General features: G+C 49.3%; 1 protein-coding gene across 2 annotated transcripts in view; it reads left to right on the top strand.

Moving 5' to 3' along the window:
• The window catches only part of LOC138447764 (intercellular adhesion molecule 5-like), a 251,513-nt gene that overhangs the window by 93,239 nt on the left and 139,834 nt on the right, over positions 1 to 18,440 (top strand). For both annotated transcript variants that reach the window (XM_069604095.1, XM_069604094.1), the window contains exon 2: positions 7,267 to 7,545. In XM_069604095.1, coding sequence (XP_069460196.1) covers positions 7,267 to 7,545 — 279 coding nt within the window. The remainder of the gene's footprint in view (positions 1 to 7,266; positions 7,546 to 18,440) is intronic.

Raw genomic sequence — 18,440 nt, 5'->3', positions numbered from 1 at the left:
ACCATCTATATCGAGGTGCAAACACCATCACAAACGAGTGTCTGAGGGCGCCTCGAGACAGGGAGGGCTCAACAAGGCCAGATGGACGATGGTCCCACTATGGCAGCCCTGCATCACATAGCGTAGGGGAGGCGGATAGATCCCAAGAAGCCCTGTACATGGCAAACTCTGTATCAAATCACCTGCCCATGCATCCATCCATCATTCCCTCATCCCGGGATCAAAATGCCTGAATAATTACTCACATAACATTAGAAACATCCATTGAGTCTGTGCGTTATGCAGCCTGCTAAATCCACAGTGCCCCAGCCCGTAATTCCAGTGTTGTGAAGTAACATGTATTTGGGAACGGACGGCCTCATCGCCCACGTAGCTATTGCGCATCCCAAACTATTCATATCAATCATTGCTCCCTCGCCATGGGCCCTGTCTCAAGGACATAGAACAATAGAACGTTACATTTGCAGTCAGACCTGTGGGCATCTCCTCGCCGCTAGCTGGAAACCGAAAGCGCCGCCCTTCGAATTCCTCATTTGCAACATCACGTCGAAAAGGCATCTGTGGCCGTTTGAAATCACTAATTATTCCATCGAGTGCGGCTGTGTGTGAAAATGGCAACTGCCTTCACCCACGAATGGGACGCCCCGCCCGTCGTTGCAACTCGGTACAGTGATGCATGAGGGCCCACCGTTACTCGAGTACTACGTCCCACTGACCCCTCACAAGTCTGTTCGCGACTGCACAGATAGTATGTGAAACAATGGGACCACAGCAGAATGAACATAACAACCAATCTTACACGGCCATCGGGTACAAATACATGATTGCAATAGCAAGATACAATTCCCCGAATTGCAGCGTTGTGCGCGGGACGTGCTCGGCCAAAGGGGAGAGCAGTTTGCACAGGTGGAATCAATCACCACAGGTGGAGGCCATACAGCCTGAAAACACATAAATTGCACACCCAGTCTCCTCCCACAACCACACCGAAATGCTACCGGCAGGACTCGCGATGTTGGCCCTGGGGGACCTGATAGCACTGCAAGTGCTCCGACTCCAAGAAGTAGACGAACACCAACTACAACCAGCCGCACGGAGGAGACGCAGGAGGAGGAGGAGGCCAAGGCAGGGCCAGCAAGGCCCACCAGCACAGCCACTACCACCACGCAGGCAGCCCGCAATTCAACGCCTCCGAGCACATCCGTTCAACCTCACTGATGAGCAGATCCACACCCTCTACCGTCTGGACCGGGACACCATAGCCGCCATTGTGGACATGACACAGGCTGACCTTGTCAGCATGATAGATAGCCCAACCGCCATCCCACCCCTACTGAAGGTGGTGTCTGTACTCCACTTCCTGGCCACAGGCACCTACCAGCACACAGTCGGACAGTTGCATGGCATTTCTCAGCCACTGTTCTCACGGACACTATTGCAAGTGCTCGATGCCCTCCTGCAGCACGCAGACGACTACATCTCTCTACCACGCTCGGAGCAGGAAATAACCAACACAAAAGTGGGATTCCATGCACTTGCCGGCATACCGGGTTGCATTGGTGCCATCGACTGCACCCATGTTGAATTGGTCGTCCCACATGCCATGGAGGCCCAGTACCGCAACCGAAAACAATTTCATTCCCTGAATGTACAGATGGTGTGTGACTCCAACAGGATCATTACACATTGTTGTGCCCGATTCCCTGGATCAACCCATGATTCTATGGTCTTGAGGAACTCTACAATACCACGCTACATGGAGCGACACGCAGGGAACAGATCCTGGCTACTCGGTGAGTCTCATTACATGCATGATGATGTGGGGTATGTGAATTGTCAATGACCTGCCAGGAAGGGGGGGGGGGGGTGTGCGTACGTATCAATGGCATTCCACATCATACGTTTCTCGTCCACATACAGGTGATGCTGGATATCCACTGAAGAGATGGCTCCTCACACCAGTCCGGAACCCACGGGACCAGCATGAGGAGGACTACAACCATGCCCACTCACGTACCCGTGTAGTCATTGAACAGGCATTCGGCCTACTGAAGACCCGTTTCCGCTGCCTCAGCAGGTCTGGCGGGGCACTCCTGTACCGCCATGAGAAGGTTGCAAAGATGGTGATGGCATGTGTCATGCTCCACAACATGTGCGTACGTAGAAATGTGCCCATGCCCCCTGACGCAGAACTGCAAGCACCTGATGATGGTCATGATGAGGGTGGGGATGTGGCAGCACCTCATGGAGTCTGCGAGGCACCGGAGGGCCGTGACATTCGTCAGCATCTCATTGATGTATGCTTCTAGCACTCACGCCTGGTGGCTGATACATGGACACGGGACTCGTGGCACTGCGTGTGTCTGGGACATGCACAATATGGACTGTACGCCTATGATGGCCTAGTACACAAAGATCAATGTCCACACTTCTCATTGGTTGATCGTGCACTTTTTATGGCATATGTGATATCATGTTGAACACCCTATCGACCCGCCACCCAAGTGAGCCCAACACACCCCCTCCACCCTCCTACCTCCCCCCCGAACACCAGTGTCCAAAGATGCTCATTGTCAGTGGGCTGTCGCTATTGCATGCCCCCTCTGCGGGTATCAGGGGCACCCCTGCCTGTGGAGCGCAGGTTCCTTCCAGATCTACGTTGGGGGCTGCCCTGGACGGAACTTGCAACGGATGATGTCTCTGCCTGCTCACGTCCATGCATGTCCCTAAGGGTTTGCGAGAGCTCAGTGAGCACACGGCGCACTGCGGCAAGTTCGGCACATACGTCTTTGGACGTCGCATGCAGTTCCCCCCTCAGGCTCTCGGTGCTACTCTCCATTTGGACTCTCAGGCTCTCGGTGCTACTCTCAATTTGTGCCCTTAGCGTCTCTGTACCTCTCTCCATTTCTGCCCTAAGTGTCTCTGTTGATGTTTCTATGTCTGCCTTGGTGCCCCCACATTCATCGGCATGGCCCTTGAGGAGTGTGGCCATTTGCTGCTGTTGGTCGATTAACTTGTCGAGGGACTGTTGCCTCTGCTGGGCCATGGCCATTTGCGGTGGTGTCACAGAGGGGCTGTTGTCCTCATGTTGCCTTGCCACAGGGCTTGTGGGGGATGGCCAGTCGTCGTCTTGTGGCTGCACCTGCGTGGTATCCTCATGTTGTACGGGATGGGACAGACAGGGGGATTGGGACAGGTCATGGATGGATCTGACCTCGACATCCCCGTCTTCTGTGTCCGAGCATGCTGCCATCAATGGGGTGTCACCTATGGTGCTGCTGCCACCAGAGGCAGTGCCTTCTGTGGCATCCATTGGGGGGACCTGTGGTGGTGGTGTTGTGGCCATGCTGGCTGCTGGGGTGCCTGTTGATGTTCCCTCCTCTGTGCTGCCACCTGATTTGTGCTGCTGCCGTGTCTTGATGCGTGCAGCTGAGGTGGAGGGTCTCTGGCCGTTGGTCTTGGCCCTCTTTGCAGGTGTGCTGGTAGGGGTGTCCTGTAGCTCGTCGTTTGGATCGGACCCTGTGGTGGAGTAAAGGAGGGCGAGGGTTATTGATGGGTCAGTGGGAATTGGAATGGCATTGTATCACATGCATTGGGGTGGTACCTGAGGGTGATTTGGGTCGGGGTCTTGGAGGTGCTTTGATTTGTGTGTGGAGTGAGGGTGCAGTTGTTTGGCAGCCTGCAGTTAGGGTGTGCCTGCTGCACGTGTAGTGCGTGTATTAGGGGTTTTTAATTATTTATGTATTTATTGTGGGTTTTGACGTGCGCTTTCAGGCCGATGTGTGTGGACGTTCTCCTGGACATGTGTTTCTGTTGCACTATGTGGACGCATGGTACTTCACATGGTTGGACTTTGTGGATTTGGCATTGTTTTATCTGGCCCACCTACCTGAATCTTCGGATGTCTGCACTCCTTTCTCCATCCCTCCGACTCCCTCTATGCTCTCCATTCCGATGGTGGAGGCACAGATTTCTTCCCAGGGGGTCAACTTGATGGGTGATTCAGGACCTCCCCCGGTGGCTGTGGCAATGTTGCGGTTGGCAGAGAGTATGCTGCGGACGCGTATCCGCAGGTCGTCCCATCGCTTGCGGCATTGCTGTGGGGTGCGGGGTGCGGTCCCCACCGCACTTACCCGCTGTGCCACCAGAGCCCATATGGCCTTCTTGTTTGCAAGTGCCGTCCTGGTCATTTGCGTGGAGAAGACGACGGCAGCATTCTCCTGGAGGGTCTCTGTTAGCACGGTGAGTTCCTCACGGGAGAAGTGGACCTGCTGCTTGCGGTCGCACGCTTTCTTCGCTACTTTTCCCATTTTTCTTGGTTTCGCTAGGGTGGTTGACGGGTTGGGGTGTGTTTCAGGGTAGTGATTTTAGTGGTTGTGTGGTTTTGGTGTTTTTATAGGTGTACGCCGGGATGTTTCCCGTTCCGGGCCCATGTTTTAACTTCCGTTTCCGTATATTTCCGGGCACCGTACTTTCCGGTAGGCGCACACTGCGGTGACCGCTAAGAGGGGTGGCGGTATTGCACCTAGGGCGCCGTACGGCGGCGGTGTGGGCCGTTTTGGGGTCATTTCCGCCATCGCGGACTTTGCACTTCCGCCGTGGCGTGGTGCTCGTGCCCGATGGGTCGGAATGGGCCGCACTTTGCTCCTTCGTACAATGGCGGAAACGCTATTTACGCTGTGGCGCTCCGGTCAGTCGCTTTCCGCAAGGGTCGTAATGAGGGCCTATGTGTTTTATACTTCTTTTGATATGAATTGAAGGAACTGTATAGATAGTATATTAAAGTAGTATTTGATTTCATGAGGAAAGTATGTGATCTTTTTTTGCATTTTGTAGTTTCTAAAAGATTCTTATATGTTTTTACATTTGAGAATTAAAACACAATAAAAACATTTAAAAAGCTACTGTACTGAAACAGTCTGCTGTGGTCCACCCTTTCATTGGTGCCCGAGACAATTTCATGCCCCAGTCCTACACCCTGTAAACACCATGCTTTCTGAGCAGCCGCACGATTGAGAAGGTGGCATAATAAGGTCAGTGCAGTCAGCGGGGTGGGGCTGGCACAGGGAGAAACGAGGCCCATAGCACAGTGTGCCCAAAAGAGGTTGAGCAGCGGAAGTAATTGCCGAGCGTGACAGCGGACTCGAGGGGGGACGGCAACGGGTGCGCGAGGAGCGAACCGCGAAGAGGCCTCAGATTGCAGACGTGTACCTGGCCGATAATGGCCACATTCGGAGCCATCTGATTGGATGAGCCACACTGCTATGGCGCCTACTATCTACATCCGTATAAACAGAGTGTGTCATGGCCATATTACAATGGTGTCCAAACCCGGGGAGAGCACTACTGTAGCAGGTGTTATCGGCCCTTACTATTGTACTTCTGCTTCAGCTCAGGCCCCTAACTCCAGCGCAGAGTGATGACGCGCATTACACTGCAGCCCACTTCCCCAGGTGATTTGTTTATTGGAAGTTCATTGATTAGGTGTAGTCACTCATGTACGCACCATGAGGCAGTGCAATCCTGACGCAGTCGAACAGTTGCACAGTCCAAAAGGTTCAAAGTTCAAACCTTTCACTTTTGGTTCACTCCACCAGTATTGTTGTGACGTTGACATAACGGTTTCAGTCAATCTCTATAGCATCAAGACACCTTCAGGTAATTTGCTGCACTTTTCTTAACCACCTCCCCTCACATAAGATATCCATTCTCCCCCGCTCTACCCGCCTTCAAGGGGCAATGGCATGTCAGACATCGACCCCTTCCTGGATATTGTCAACCAAAACAAGAGTACTCGCATGAAACACTCTCAATGTGATGTGTCCGGTATAAATCCTGTCCCGAACGGGATACAGACCTGACTTTGCTCCTCTGCAGTAGGAATAACTGTACAAAGCCTTCCCAGTTCGGACTTCACATATTTTCTTGTGATAGTGCAAATGGCAGCGAAGCACAGCGGCCCCTCCTGGAGTCTTTTCTAGAGGCAGTACAGGATTGCAATAAGCTGTTAAAGGCGATGTCCTGGGCACCCACTGCCTGGAGAAGGACTATTGTCCCTTAAGCAGTGGCCATGGTGGATGTTAATACACCGGTGGTGACCATAATGATGCCTGCTGTGTGAAATAATGACTCAGGCAGATGACGTCATGTTGCCTTGGTTTTATTTAACTGGGAATAGAGTTAGAAAACCTAAATTAAATGCGTTTAGCTTCACACACCTTTGCAGGCTGTTATGGTAATTTTCCATTCAGGACGAGGAAAAATGAAAGGTGTAACCCTATTTCTGTATCTATATTGTCGGGTTTGTTTCTTGTGCCATTTGTGTAATTTTCATTGTAGTTCTATAAAGCAAATAATTCTGTAAGATTTTCAACTCCAAACCTTACATAAACTGAAGCTGGGAAGATATCTTGTCAAGTGCTTACATCGCAGACTGCGGCCCAAATCCCAGTTTCACCATTTCACCAAAATGTCCAAAGTGTTTGCACTCATAAACAAAATCAAACTCTGCCTGGCATGCAAGTATTTATTCAATTTGCACTGCGGAGTGCAAACGTGAAGGGTAAATGGCGGTGTACACACTTGCACGCTGCCATTTGACCTTTAAATGTGCACCCTGCAGTGCAAATGATGGGAATTCGGTGGCTGAGAGCCGCTTACATTAGCAGCTCTCTGCCACCAAATTACTCATTTTACCAACATGATCCCCATTAAGTATTTTATATGATGTCACTTCTGATGATGTGAACACATATATAAATTAGGTGGATTGTTTGGCTTCCGCTGCACAGGCCTTTGGAAAGATCTTACCGGTCAGTGCATTGTATGCATAACAGTCCTACAGGCTTGTTATTTATTTGTTTGTGCAATGTGTTTGTTAAAAGGCCTTTGCCGCTAATTTAAGCATTAAATACATATTTGGGAGAAAGGGGGCATGAATGATGCTGTATGGGTCCACTCGCACTACAAACTTCTTCTAAAGCACCTCTGCATCTAAAGTGACCTGCACAAACATTTTGTAAGTTGGGCGCCCTATCACTAACCCACACCAAGCTCATGTGATCAAGATCATCAGCGAGGAATGATGTCATTGGTCTTTATGTTGTAGCACTACTCAAATGTAATTAACATAATACAATTCAGGTAGTACTGCTGCATTAAAGGGATACTACTTTCTATAATGTCTAAAGCTATTCATTTCATAACATCTGATAAAGTAGCCATAGATGCTTGTGATGACAATGTGTATTTCTGTTTCCATCCCAGGTGTTCTAATGGAACCCAAACTCTCCATTCCGACAGCCATAGAGTTGGGTAATGGGGCAATGGCTGTGTGCGAAGTGCCTAACCCCCCGGACTCTGAAAGTTTGCTCATCATTATGCACCTCCAGGGTATAAAACTGGGCACCACACAAAGAAGGCAGGGGGACAAAGAGATTGCGGAAGCAACAATAAGTCCCACGGAACCCGGGGAATATGTCGTGGAGTGCTCAGCAAGTACAGAAAAAGACACCAAGAAAGCATTGGCTAATGTCACAGTTTACAGTAAGTGATTTAGGTACACTCTTCGATACATTGTGATCTGCAATGGGTGCCCCCTCATCGTGAAATGCCAGCCGATGGGCTATTTTAATGGCTTTGTGCCTTACAGTATTGTCCACCCCTCTCACCTCTGGCTGAGTGGACCGTCTCACGGATGCCTTTGTTGACTGACGGAGATCACAAGGATTACACTGTTGTAAAAATAACAAGGCCTACCTGGTTCCAAATGTATCTGCTATTGCCATTGGTCTGGCTAGTGTTATCTGAGAATCACAGCAGTGAAGTACTGTATACATCTTCCACTCCCCATACCTTAGATCCAAATAAATATACATTTATTCATTACTCATGTTCCACAGCAGGGTTTGAAATTAAGATTTGATGAGCAGGAACTAAAACTAGCTACTGGGTGTCGGGTATCAACCTGCAGATGGAAGCTACCGCAGGGGCAGCTGGAGCTTACAGGCAATGCTACTTTAACTACTAGCCCAGTATGTATGATCCATGCATGAAAATTTGTATTAGATGTGTTGAAACTCTTTTTTTAAATTTCAAAAATGTTCGCAGTTAATGTCAGATATAAGTGTGTAAAGCACAAGTTAGCCTGAGAGAGACATGAAGCTCATGGTCGCTGTTGGTTTCAAGCTCACCAGGCTCTCCGAGGCTAGAAGCCGGAGCTAAATAGCTCCAAGCTACTAGCAGTTTAGAACCCTGCCATAGAATTGTTTTAAATTCAGAAGTACACAACATAAACCTTTAATGATTGTCAGAAATATTTCCAAAATGTCCCTAAGGGATCACAGTAGAAAACATTTTAGGAGTAGTGCTCTTGTTTTATACATTAATTGACATAATGGGGTCATTAGGAGAAAAGCTGTATTGGACAAAATAATACCTCATGCAGCAAAATGTTAGCATGCACTAGAACACGTACCTTCACAAGCCAAATCAGGAGTTCTGAAGATAGAAGCAGTGTCCAGAATTGCTGCGTAACCCCCCATGTAGTAATAATGGAAAGGTCCAGCGGACAATATGGCCAAAGCCAAAGGGAAAAAAAACAAGAGGGGAAACAGCCCAGATAGCTGAGTGAAGACACTGGTGCAAACAGGCAGGAAGGAGCAAGCAGCTTGGATGATCAGAAGCACCAGGGAACGAATGGTAGAAACAGAATAAACAAAGGAAACGGAAGGCAGGCAGGACAGTACAAGGGGTACCAGACAAGGAATCAGAGGAACATCAACACAGGGAAGGCTCACCTGAGCAATTGCTATGCGAGGATCGTTTGGCGAACACAGTCCATATCAGAGGCTTCCAATGAGAAGAGCACCTCCATTGTAGAAGTGCAGCTGACGTGGCAACATAACGTGGACATCTCTGCCATTCACAGCGGCCATCTTTGTGTGGGCGATGCAGTGCAAACAGAGCAGGGCGCACTCTCCATCATTGCCGTAGAAACCAATGATGCAATCTTAAGTTCCTTCATCGCATGACAGTATGGCCCAATTGCAATGACGCTGGCCCTGGTTTCCAAGTGTTTGAGGAATGAAAGTGGCGAACGAGAGCAGGGGCATGAACATCTTTGCAGGATTTCCAAGATCCATCACAAGATACGTAACCTTTCCAGTCCACAAGATTTTGCAGTTTTCCTTAATGATACCTGGAGTCACAGATCCGAGCAACCTCATATTTGGGACCATCGGTTGTCCATACAGGAGGAGGCAGAGGAAGGGACCTTTCAGGAAAATGATCAGAGACATGTAACTTGAGTTGGGAAACATGAAAAACTGGGTGCAGGCATTTCCAAGAATCCAGCAAGCGCAGTTTACAGGGGACTGGGTTGATGCCTTTAATGATCTGAAACAGTCCAAAATACTTCAGTGATAGCTTTGAAGGCACCAAATGATGAGACAAATATCACAAGGACCACCAGACTAAATCTCCAGATACCAACGCCGGTTTCTTGAATCGTTTTCTGTCGGCATATTTGTTAGCACTGGCTTGGGCATCTTACAAGCTGTTCTTAGCTTTTTGATGGCCTTCTTGGATAAAGATATGTTCATGGACCAATGGTGCTGAAGCTTCCAGGGGTGTTGCAGTAGGAAAGATCTGGGTGCAGAAAAAGGGGCTGGTTTGTTTGGATGAATGAACTGAATTGTTGTATGCAAACTCAGCCAAAGGAAGGAGATCATAAAAATGATTTGGGGAAGCTGAGACAAAGGTATGTCAATACTGTTTGAGAGATTGGTTTAATCGTTCAGTCTGACCATTTTATTGGGGTTGAAAACCTGAAGTTAAAGCCCGCGGAATGGCAAGAAGTTTGCAAAGTTGTGACCAGAATATAGAAGTGTTTTGAGGGCATCTGTCAGATATTATAGTATTAGGAAGTGCATGTAATCAGAATATCTGATCCAGGAAAATCCTAATCATAGCAGATGCAGAGGGTATTTGTGGTACGGGACTGAAATGTGCCATCTTGTAGAAACTGTCATTGGTGACCATAATGGTAGAACAACCATTCGACAGAGGTAAGTTGACTATGAAATCGGTGGATATCCGTTGTCAGGATCTGTCTGGTACAGCCAGTTATAAGAGCTGTCCCAATGCTTTGCATCGAGAGGTTTTAGACTGTAGACATACTGTACATGATTTGACATAGTCTCGTACGTCGACAGATAATTTAGACCACAAGAAATGTCAACTGACATTTTCGAGCGTGCTTTTTTTCCTTTATGTCCTGCAGTGACGTCGTGTCACATCCAGAGTATTCTTATTTTAAGATCTTGAGTGGGTACGTATAATTTGGTGTAAAAATAATCCAAGCCCTTGATGAGATGATAATTGTCCTTGCTGTAGTAAGGCACTGGTTTCTGCAGATTCTCCAGACTCTATGGCAAGTTTAATTGTTTGAAAATAATCCATGATCATGTGGATGAAACTAGCGGTAAGAAATAGGCTTTCTGATGGATTTTCTCATATACAAGGTTTCTTTCTGGACAAGAAATCAGCAGCGATATTTATGTAAACGGGAAGGTAAGGGTACCGTATGTTGTATTGCAAAAAGAAATAAGACCATCTATCTTGCCTGTTATGTTGATATTCGAAACGCTGTAGAACCTGCAGGTCCCTATGATCGGTACAGACTTCCGCAGAATAAAGGAAACCAAGGAGCAAACGTCGCCAATCCTGACATGCTTTTATTTTATAGCAAACAACTCTTTTTCATGAACAGAGTAATTTTGCTCGGTGCTGCTATGGATTTGAGAAAAATATGCCACATGATGTTCAGTACCATCAGCCTGTTGTTGTTTTAGTACAGCTCCTATTGCTTCATTGCAGGCGTCAGTTTCCACAATGAAAGGTGTATTTGTATCATGTTGTCTTAAGACAGGAGCAGAAGCAAACCTTGATTTTATGATTTTAAAGGCTTCTTCTGCTCGGTTATCCCAAGCAGAGCACTTTCCTATTTTCAATAGGCGAGTCAGAGCAGTATTTCTTTTGGAATAATTTGGCATGAACGTCCGATAAATGTTTGCCACCCCAAGAAGCGTTGGGGTTCTTTTTATGGTTGCTGGGGCGGCCCATTCTAAAATGGCTCCTACCTTCCTTTTGGGACCATAGATATACCATCAGCTGAAAGGATGTTCCCTAGGTAGGGAATGGATTCCCGATGAAAGGAGCACGTATCTGGTTTAGCCACTAGGTAATGCTTACGTAGGCACTGAAGAACGATCTTAAAGTATTTGATGTGTTCTTCAGGATTCGTTGATTATATAATGTGTAGGGTCAGAAAAGCGAGACAGACACAAAGGTAACATTTTCTCAAGGTTTGCCATTTATTCAAAATAAAAAGGGGTTTTGATGAACGACTCACTTTTCCTAACCTAATAGAGAGGACCCTGCCTAGCAAATTAATACTAATGCAAAGTGACCTATTATACACAATATATGTGGCCCTAATACAGACCATATACTAATTTCAGTTCAGCAAAACAAGTCTGTATTTCAAACTTAAAAGTTTACCAAAGGTCGATTCAAGATGGCCGTGAAGCAGAGAGCACCGTGACCAGCGCTCTCCTGACCCACGGGGTCATAAGCCATTAGCATAAAGTATAAGCACTTCTAAGCCCTCACTGGGCTCAATAACCCCGGCAAACGACGTTGGAACCCAGGGCTCACAAGATTGGGCTGCTGGCACTCACTCCCAACACCAGCAGCCACCACAGAACTGGGGCCACGCTTGGAGGGACAGGCCCCACGGCAGAGCGGAACAGAGCCTGGTAGAGCCTTGAGGAGGGAGACCACCGGTGGAGGACAAGCAAGCGTGAGATCGTGACACAGGGGCCCCCCTGCTGAATCAGCTAGCATTGCAGGGCGGGCTCCCGCCCAACCCCCTGAGCCCCAGGCCCCACACCAGGGAAAACCGAACAGAGGGCTGGTCGTCGACCCTCCCCCGCAGTGGACCAAAGGAGAAAGCCTGCACATACCCTGCAGCGGGAGCCCTTAGCAGGACGCTCCCGGCGGCGGAGCTAGCCGCCGCTTGATCGGCGCCCTGAGGAGAGGAGACGCCAGTGGAGGTAGGAGACAAAGCGAGGTGCTGCTTCGAGCCCCTTGGCAGCTCCGACATCCTGCCCTTGTCCCCTGGTCTAAGCATGCACAACTGACCGAAACCCTGGTCGGTCTTCCAGACTCACAGAGCACTAGCACTGCCACCAGACCTGGGATCCTTGCAACACCAGCAGGACTCTGCCAAGACCATCAATGGACCCGAAGAGGAGGAGCAGGAGTTGAGATCAGGATCCACAGGCGGCCTCAATCCCCAATCAAATAAGTGCGGGGCGACCAAAAGACTGACACCAGCACCCGGCTCCCAATCAACCACCAAGAACAGCGCAAGGGGCAGCGGGGGCCCTCCACTAGCCCCTTCTGCCCGGCTCCACTAACTCATACCAGGAATCGGGGTGCAGTATAAGGAGAACAGGCCCAGGAGGAGGCGCACCCTCCTAGGAGCACCAGCCCAGTGGGAACACTGACATATGCACGCGGCGGGCAGGGGCAGAACGGGGCAACTCTAGACCGGACTTGCCCCACAGGGAGAAATTAACTGCAGTGCTCTCTCCATACCACCAGCCCTACGCAATGAAAGTGACCTGGGTTCGGCAGGGAGCCAGCATATAGCATCCTCCCCCCCACTACCTCCTCCACCAGTAAAAAGGACAGCGCCCAAGAGGGCACCCAGGCGGCACAAAGGAGAACGCTGCAGATACCCCTGCACCCGGACCAACAATCTACACATCGCGGCGGCGGAACCCATACAGACCCAACACTGACCATGTGGCCCCCAGACTACAAGCATACCAGACCCTGAGCGCGATGTCGAAAAACAGGAACAAAGAGTCCCTGCCGGCACCTAGGAATAACAAAATGTCTCAGCATGGTGCACTGACAAAGATTTGGGTCAAATAGACAGACCCCACCGGAGGGCATCCCACAACAGACTGGTTCTCAGACACAGGGGCGTACCCAGTGCAAGAGGAACAGGACAGACCGGTAACACAGTCCTCGCTTAAACACTTCCTCAGTGAGATAGTGGACAAAATTACTACTGCAGGGCAGAAACAAATGGACGCTCAGAGAGGACCTGGCAGAGGGACTGCAGGAAATAAAGAGAGATATCAATAAAATGGAGGAGAGGGTGGATACAAACGAGAGAACAATCCAGGAGCTGTCGGAAGATGCAAGGAAAGCGGACACCCTGCTGGAAAACCTAGCAGTGGCCACATACAATCTTGAACTGCAGGCGGAGGACCTGTGGAATAGGTCCAGGAGGTCCAAGATATGCATCAAATGCCTACCAGAGGAAACGCAGGACCAGGACCTAGCCCAAGTAATCAAGAGCGACCTCCGGGACCCCGAAACAGGCTCAGAGATACAATTTGACAGAATCCACAGGGTGGGCCCCAGCCGACAGGAACCAGGAGCCAGACCAAGAGACGTCCTGGTTGCCATGCATAGCTACGCCGTCAAAGAAGAAATTCTAGCAAAGGCCAGGAACACAAAACAGATCGCCTGGAAAGCAACAGAGTGGAAATATTCCTCTACCAGGACCTGGCCCAATCAACCCTCATCAAAAGGAGGAGAATGGGTCTCGTTCTAGCATTCTTGAGAACCCGAGAAATTTGCTACAGATGGGCCCACCCACTTGCCCTGATCTTCGAATGGCAAGGGAAGCAACAAAGAAATCACAACATACAAACAAGGAGCGTCCCTTTTGGGAATCAAAGAAGAACAACCAGCGGCCGTCTTACCTCCCTATACCCCCCACCCAACATAGTGCTTTTAGCCCATGGGAATGGCACACGGTAAAGTCCAAAATGTCCAAGAAGGGGGAAAGCCAACCATTCCTCAGGGGCCCGCCACCTAGGAAGGTGCAGGACGGGCAAGAAAACCCTGTTGAAGCTCCGAACTGAAAGTATACCACGAAGAAGCACTATCGCTCAAACAGCTCGTCTGGGGAGGGCGCATGTTAAGCGAAGTGCCTGTGCTTTAATACTACACAAAAGTAAATGGTAGATGCCTTGTGGGGAGGGGGGGGAGGGAATCTTGGAATGGGATTGGGAGATCCCATGTGGGGCAAACCTGGTGGAAATTTAGGGTTTGACTCTCGAGACCATAATGCGAGGGGGGCCAGGAGCCAGTTGAACCTGCCCAGACAGGCTGGGGGGGACGAGGGGAGGGAGGAGGATTATTTCCGGAGGTAGCCAAGTTTGTAGTAAAGGGGGCACAACAAGAAGGGGGGAGGAACCGAAGAGGGGGCTTTGAACCCACACAGGGAACCAGACGAGCAGGGCAGATGCGTGCAAGAAAGAATGGCTAATAGCGATCAGCGAAAGATCACTTCCCTAAATGTCAATGGCCTAAACTCTCTAATTAAAAGGAAAAAGATAAAGCAATACCTTAGACGGGAACAGCCAGACGTAGTTACTTTGCACGAAACACATATCCATTCCCGGGACAAACGCAGAATAAAATTCTGGGGGTATTCAAGAATTCTTCAGGCCACTCAACTCAACTAAAAATGAGGGATTCTCCTAGCACTGAAAAACAGGCTGGACCTGTTCATGACAGGGATGAAGTCGGATGATTAGGGGAGATACCTGGCAGTAGCGCTGAAGGGGAGGGGACAGGCCTAGTGCTGACTAGGCTTGTAGTTCACGAAAACCCTCATTATACCAACAGGGGACTTTAATATGGCGTGGGGCCCCACTAAAGACAGGTGTAACAACGTGCCAGGCCTACAGGGGGGAACTTCAGGGGACCTCAGGGAGAAAATCCACCACCTGGCGCTGATAGACGCGTGAAGGGAACTAGAGCGGGACAAGAAAGGCTACACTTTCTACTTGCATGCACAACGTCCACACTCTAGAATTGATTACACCTGGATTTCAAGAGCGTTGTTGGGAAGAGTGGAAAGCATCACTCTCAGTGAGATCATACTCTCAGACCATACCCCAATAACCCTTACTCTAAAAAGGAGCAGGCGCCCATCTGGCCTGTGGAGGAAGCGGTACCTGGCTCCCATGTTTAAAGGCAACATGCTGGTCCGGGAAGTTGCAGAAGACATTGAGGCCTTCTTTGAGACCAACAGAGATAGGGACACGGCACAGCAGGTCATATGGGACGCTTTCAAAGCAACAATAAGGGGGAGAATCATAACGATCAAGGCAAGAAGAGATAGGGAATTGAGGCTGGAGGAGGCCCGGCTAAAGGACAAGCTAAAAGAGATAATGGCCAAGATGGGAACAGCTCAGACTCCAGCCGTTAAGCGGGAGTTCAGGGCTACCCGGGGTCAACTAGATGTAATACAGACAAGGGCAGCGGAACGCAATCTACTACACCTTAGGCAAAAATACTACATCAAAGCAAACAAGTCAGATCCCCTGCTCACTAGGATGTTGAGGAGGGAAGAAAAAGATAAAACAACTCTGAAAATCAGAGTGAGCGGAGGCAGGACTAGTGCCAACAACAACGATATCGAGAGAGAGTTTGTTCAGGAAGCCTATATAGATAATATTGATTTGGCGCAAGTAACTGAGGAGAAGAGGGAAGCCCTGGAGCAGGATATAACCAGGGACAAAGTCAGGGCACCATAAAGTCCTTACATATCAATAAATCCCCCGGACCAGGTGGCTTTGTTGCAGAGTTTTACAAGTCACACAAAGAAACACTCATACCCCATCTCACGGAACTGTTCAACCAAATTAGCAAGGATAGGGCTATCTCTAAAACCATGGAGGAGGCGAAAGTAATCCTCAGACCCAAAAAAGACAAAGACCCCACCGAGTGCAGTTCCTACTGCCCCATCGCACTAATAAACGTCGACTCCCAAGATCCATTTAAAAATCCTAGCAACAAGGCTCGACCAGATCCTCCCAAAAACAGTCCAACCCAACCAGTCAGGTTTCATTAGGGGCCGGCAGACTGGAGATAATGTCAGGAGAATCGTGCATCTGATTGAAAAGGCCCACAAGAGACGAATCCCTGCTCTCCTCCTGGCAGTAGATGCAAAGAAAGGCTTCGACCGGGTAGAGTGGGGATTCCTCTTCGCAACTATGAATAGGATGGGATTCGGACCCAACTTCGTGGCCTGAGCGAAGGCCAACTACCAGCAGCCAGTTCTCAGGCTCTTCATTAACGGGCAAATCTCAGAATCAGTGGCAGTCAGGCGGGGTACTAAGCAGGGGTGCCCACTATCGCCCATACTGTACGCAATACACCTAGAACCCTTCCTTGCAACAGTGATAGCAAATGAGGACATAACGGGATTTACATTTGCAGGGGGTGCGCATAAAATCGCTGCGTTCGTGGATGATATGCTCTTAACTTTAACCCAACCAGAGAGGTCCCTGGGGCAATAGAAAGGAAACTTAACCAATTCGGGGCAGTGGCTGGGCTAAAAATAAATGCAAGCAAGTCCGAAATCTTCAACCGCACCCTCTCAAACAAGGTTGTTCACAACCTCAAAAGGACCTCCCCATGTAGATAGGTGGAACATTCCATAACTTAGCTGGGAATTAAACTGGCCAAATCAGTGGAACGGCTTTACCAAGCAAACTACCCACACCTTCTGGAGAAGCACAAACCTAAAATGATAGACTGGGGCCCACTATCCATAACATGGTTAGGACACATAAATGTCTTAAAAATGGTGGTACTACCTCAGCTACTCTATTACTTCACAGCCCTTCCGGTCCACATCCCGGCGGCCCTATTCAGATCCCTCCACAAAATGACGTGTACATTTGTGTGGACTCCCCGAGAGTGGCCGCCAAACGTATGAAAGCACCAACGTCTCAAGGGGGAATGGGTGAACCAGACTTTAGGGCATACTACACAGCCGCCCAGATGAGGGTTGCCAGGGACTGGCAAAACGACGAACGGGTGACGATCTGGAAAACCATGGACCTGGAGAGAATTCTATGGAAACCCAAAGTGGACAGACTCCTGAGAATCTACAGTAGCTCCATCTTATCAGTAGTTGGAGACTCATGGGACGAAACGGTGAAAAGAGCGCACATCACCACATATCTCTCCCCATACACACCGCTATTCGACAACCCACAATTCACCCCGGGACACAAAACATCCACATTGGATGCCTGGCAACAAGGGGGATGCTTGAAAGTTACAGATATGTTCAATGGGGACAAGGTTAAACAATTCGACCAATGTAAGACAGACGTTGCACTGGGGGAAAGGGAGAGATATAGCTACGCCCAACTGAGGCACTGGTTACATCATCCCTCTATGAAACAAGCAGGGAGCCTCCAACTAAACACCTTTGAAAAGTACCTAAACAGGGACCCAGGAGACAGGCGAGTGGTACCATCTATATATAAGCATGTAAGAGCTGGAGAGGATCCCCCGCCAAGACCATACATGAAAAGATGGGAGACCTCCACTGGTTGCACAATAGAGGAAATGGACTGGACAAAACTATGGGCGCACAACCCCAGACTAACAAGATCCCTCCAAATTCAGGAGATCTGGCTAAAACTCCTACTTCAGTGGCACATGACACAGACTAGACTTCATAGAATGTACCCAGGGACATTGCAGCCCTGATGGAGGGAATGCGGAGGGGAGGGAACATGAAGCCACATATGCTGGGAGTCCCCCAAAATAGATCAATACTGGAGGGGCATACAAGAAGCAATGAAGCCGGTCCTAAGGGTGAAGAGCAAGGGGAATAGAGGCCTGGCGATTATAGGACTCGATGGGGCACTGGAGGAAATAACCTCAAAGCCGGATTGCAAGCTCTACATCATTATGATGATGGCACTGGTACTGGTGCGTAAATGGAAGTACAGAGAGCCCCCACAAGACCACGAATGGGTGCTGAAAATCTGGAGCTTTGTCGCCCTGGAGTGGCTCACCTACTCTATCCAAGGAAACTACAAAAGGTTCAGTACAGACTGGTCAAGGCTACTGCGATGTCTAAGGGAGGGGGCACATGGAGTATGATGCCCTAGGAGCATGGGCCTCTTGGGAATAACTGACCAGCCTGGGGAAGGGGAAATAAGAAGGAGTCACTGTCGGTGAACTGCCGCAAGGGCGAGATGCCACAAGGACTGCAAACACCAGCGTCAGCGCAGCGTAAAGGAGCCTGCCCGAACAAGGACTACTCTCGGATCATGAAAATGGGGGGAAAGGAGGGGACAGGGGGGGTACATTCAAGTGGGAATGTGTCATCATTTAAAAATGCTAAGAAAAAGTTTTGGAAAAGTTCTTGAAAGCAATCCTTGCGACCAGAGTTGGATTCCCTTTGCCTGGATCAATTCAGGACCACCTGGATTACAGTTCAAGGTAATAGAAAAGTCTTGGTCAACCACAGTTTCTTT

Source organism: Ambystoma mexicanum, chromosome 3q, assembly GCF_040938575.1.
Source record: "Ambystoma mexicanum isolate Mex_15411 chromosome 3q, UKY_AmexF1_1, whole genome shotgun sequence".
NCBI classification, from domain to species: domain Eukaryota; kingdom Metazoa; phylum Chordata; class Amphibia; order Caudata; family Ambystomatidae; genus Ambystoma; species Ambystoma mexicanum.
Note: the sequence above shows the minus strand (reverse complement) of the source record. Positions and strands in the feature narration are given on the sequence as shown.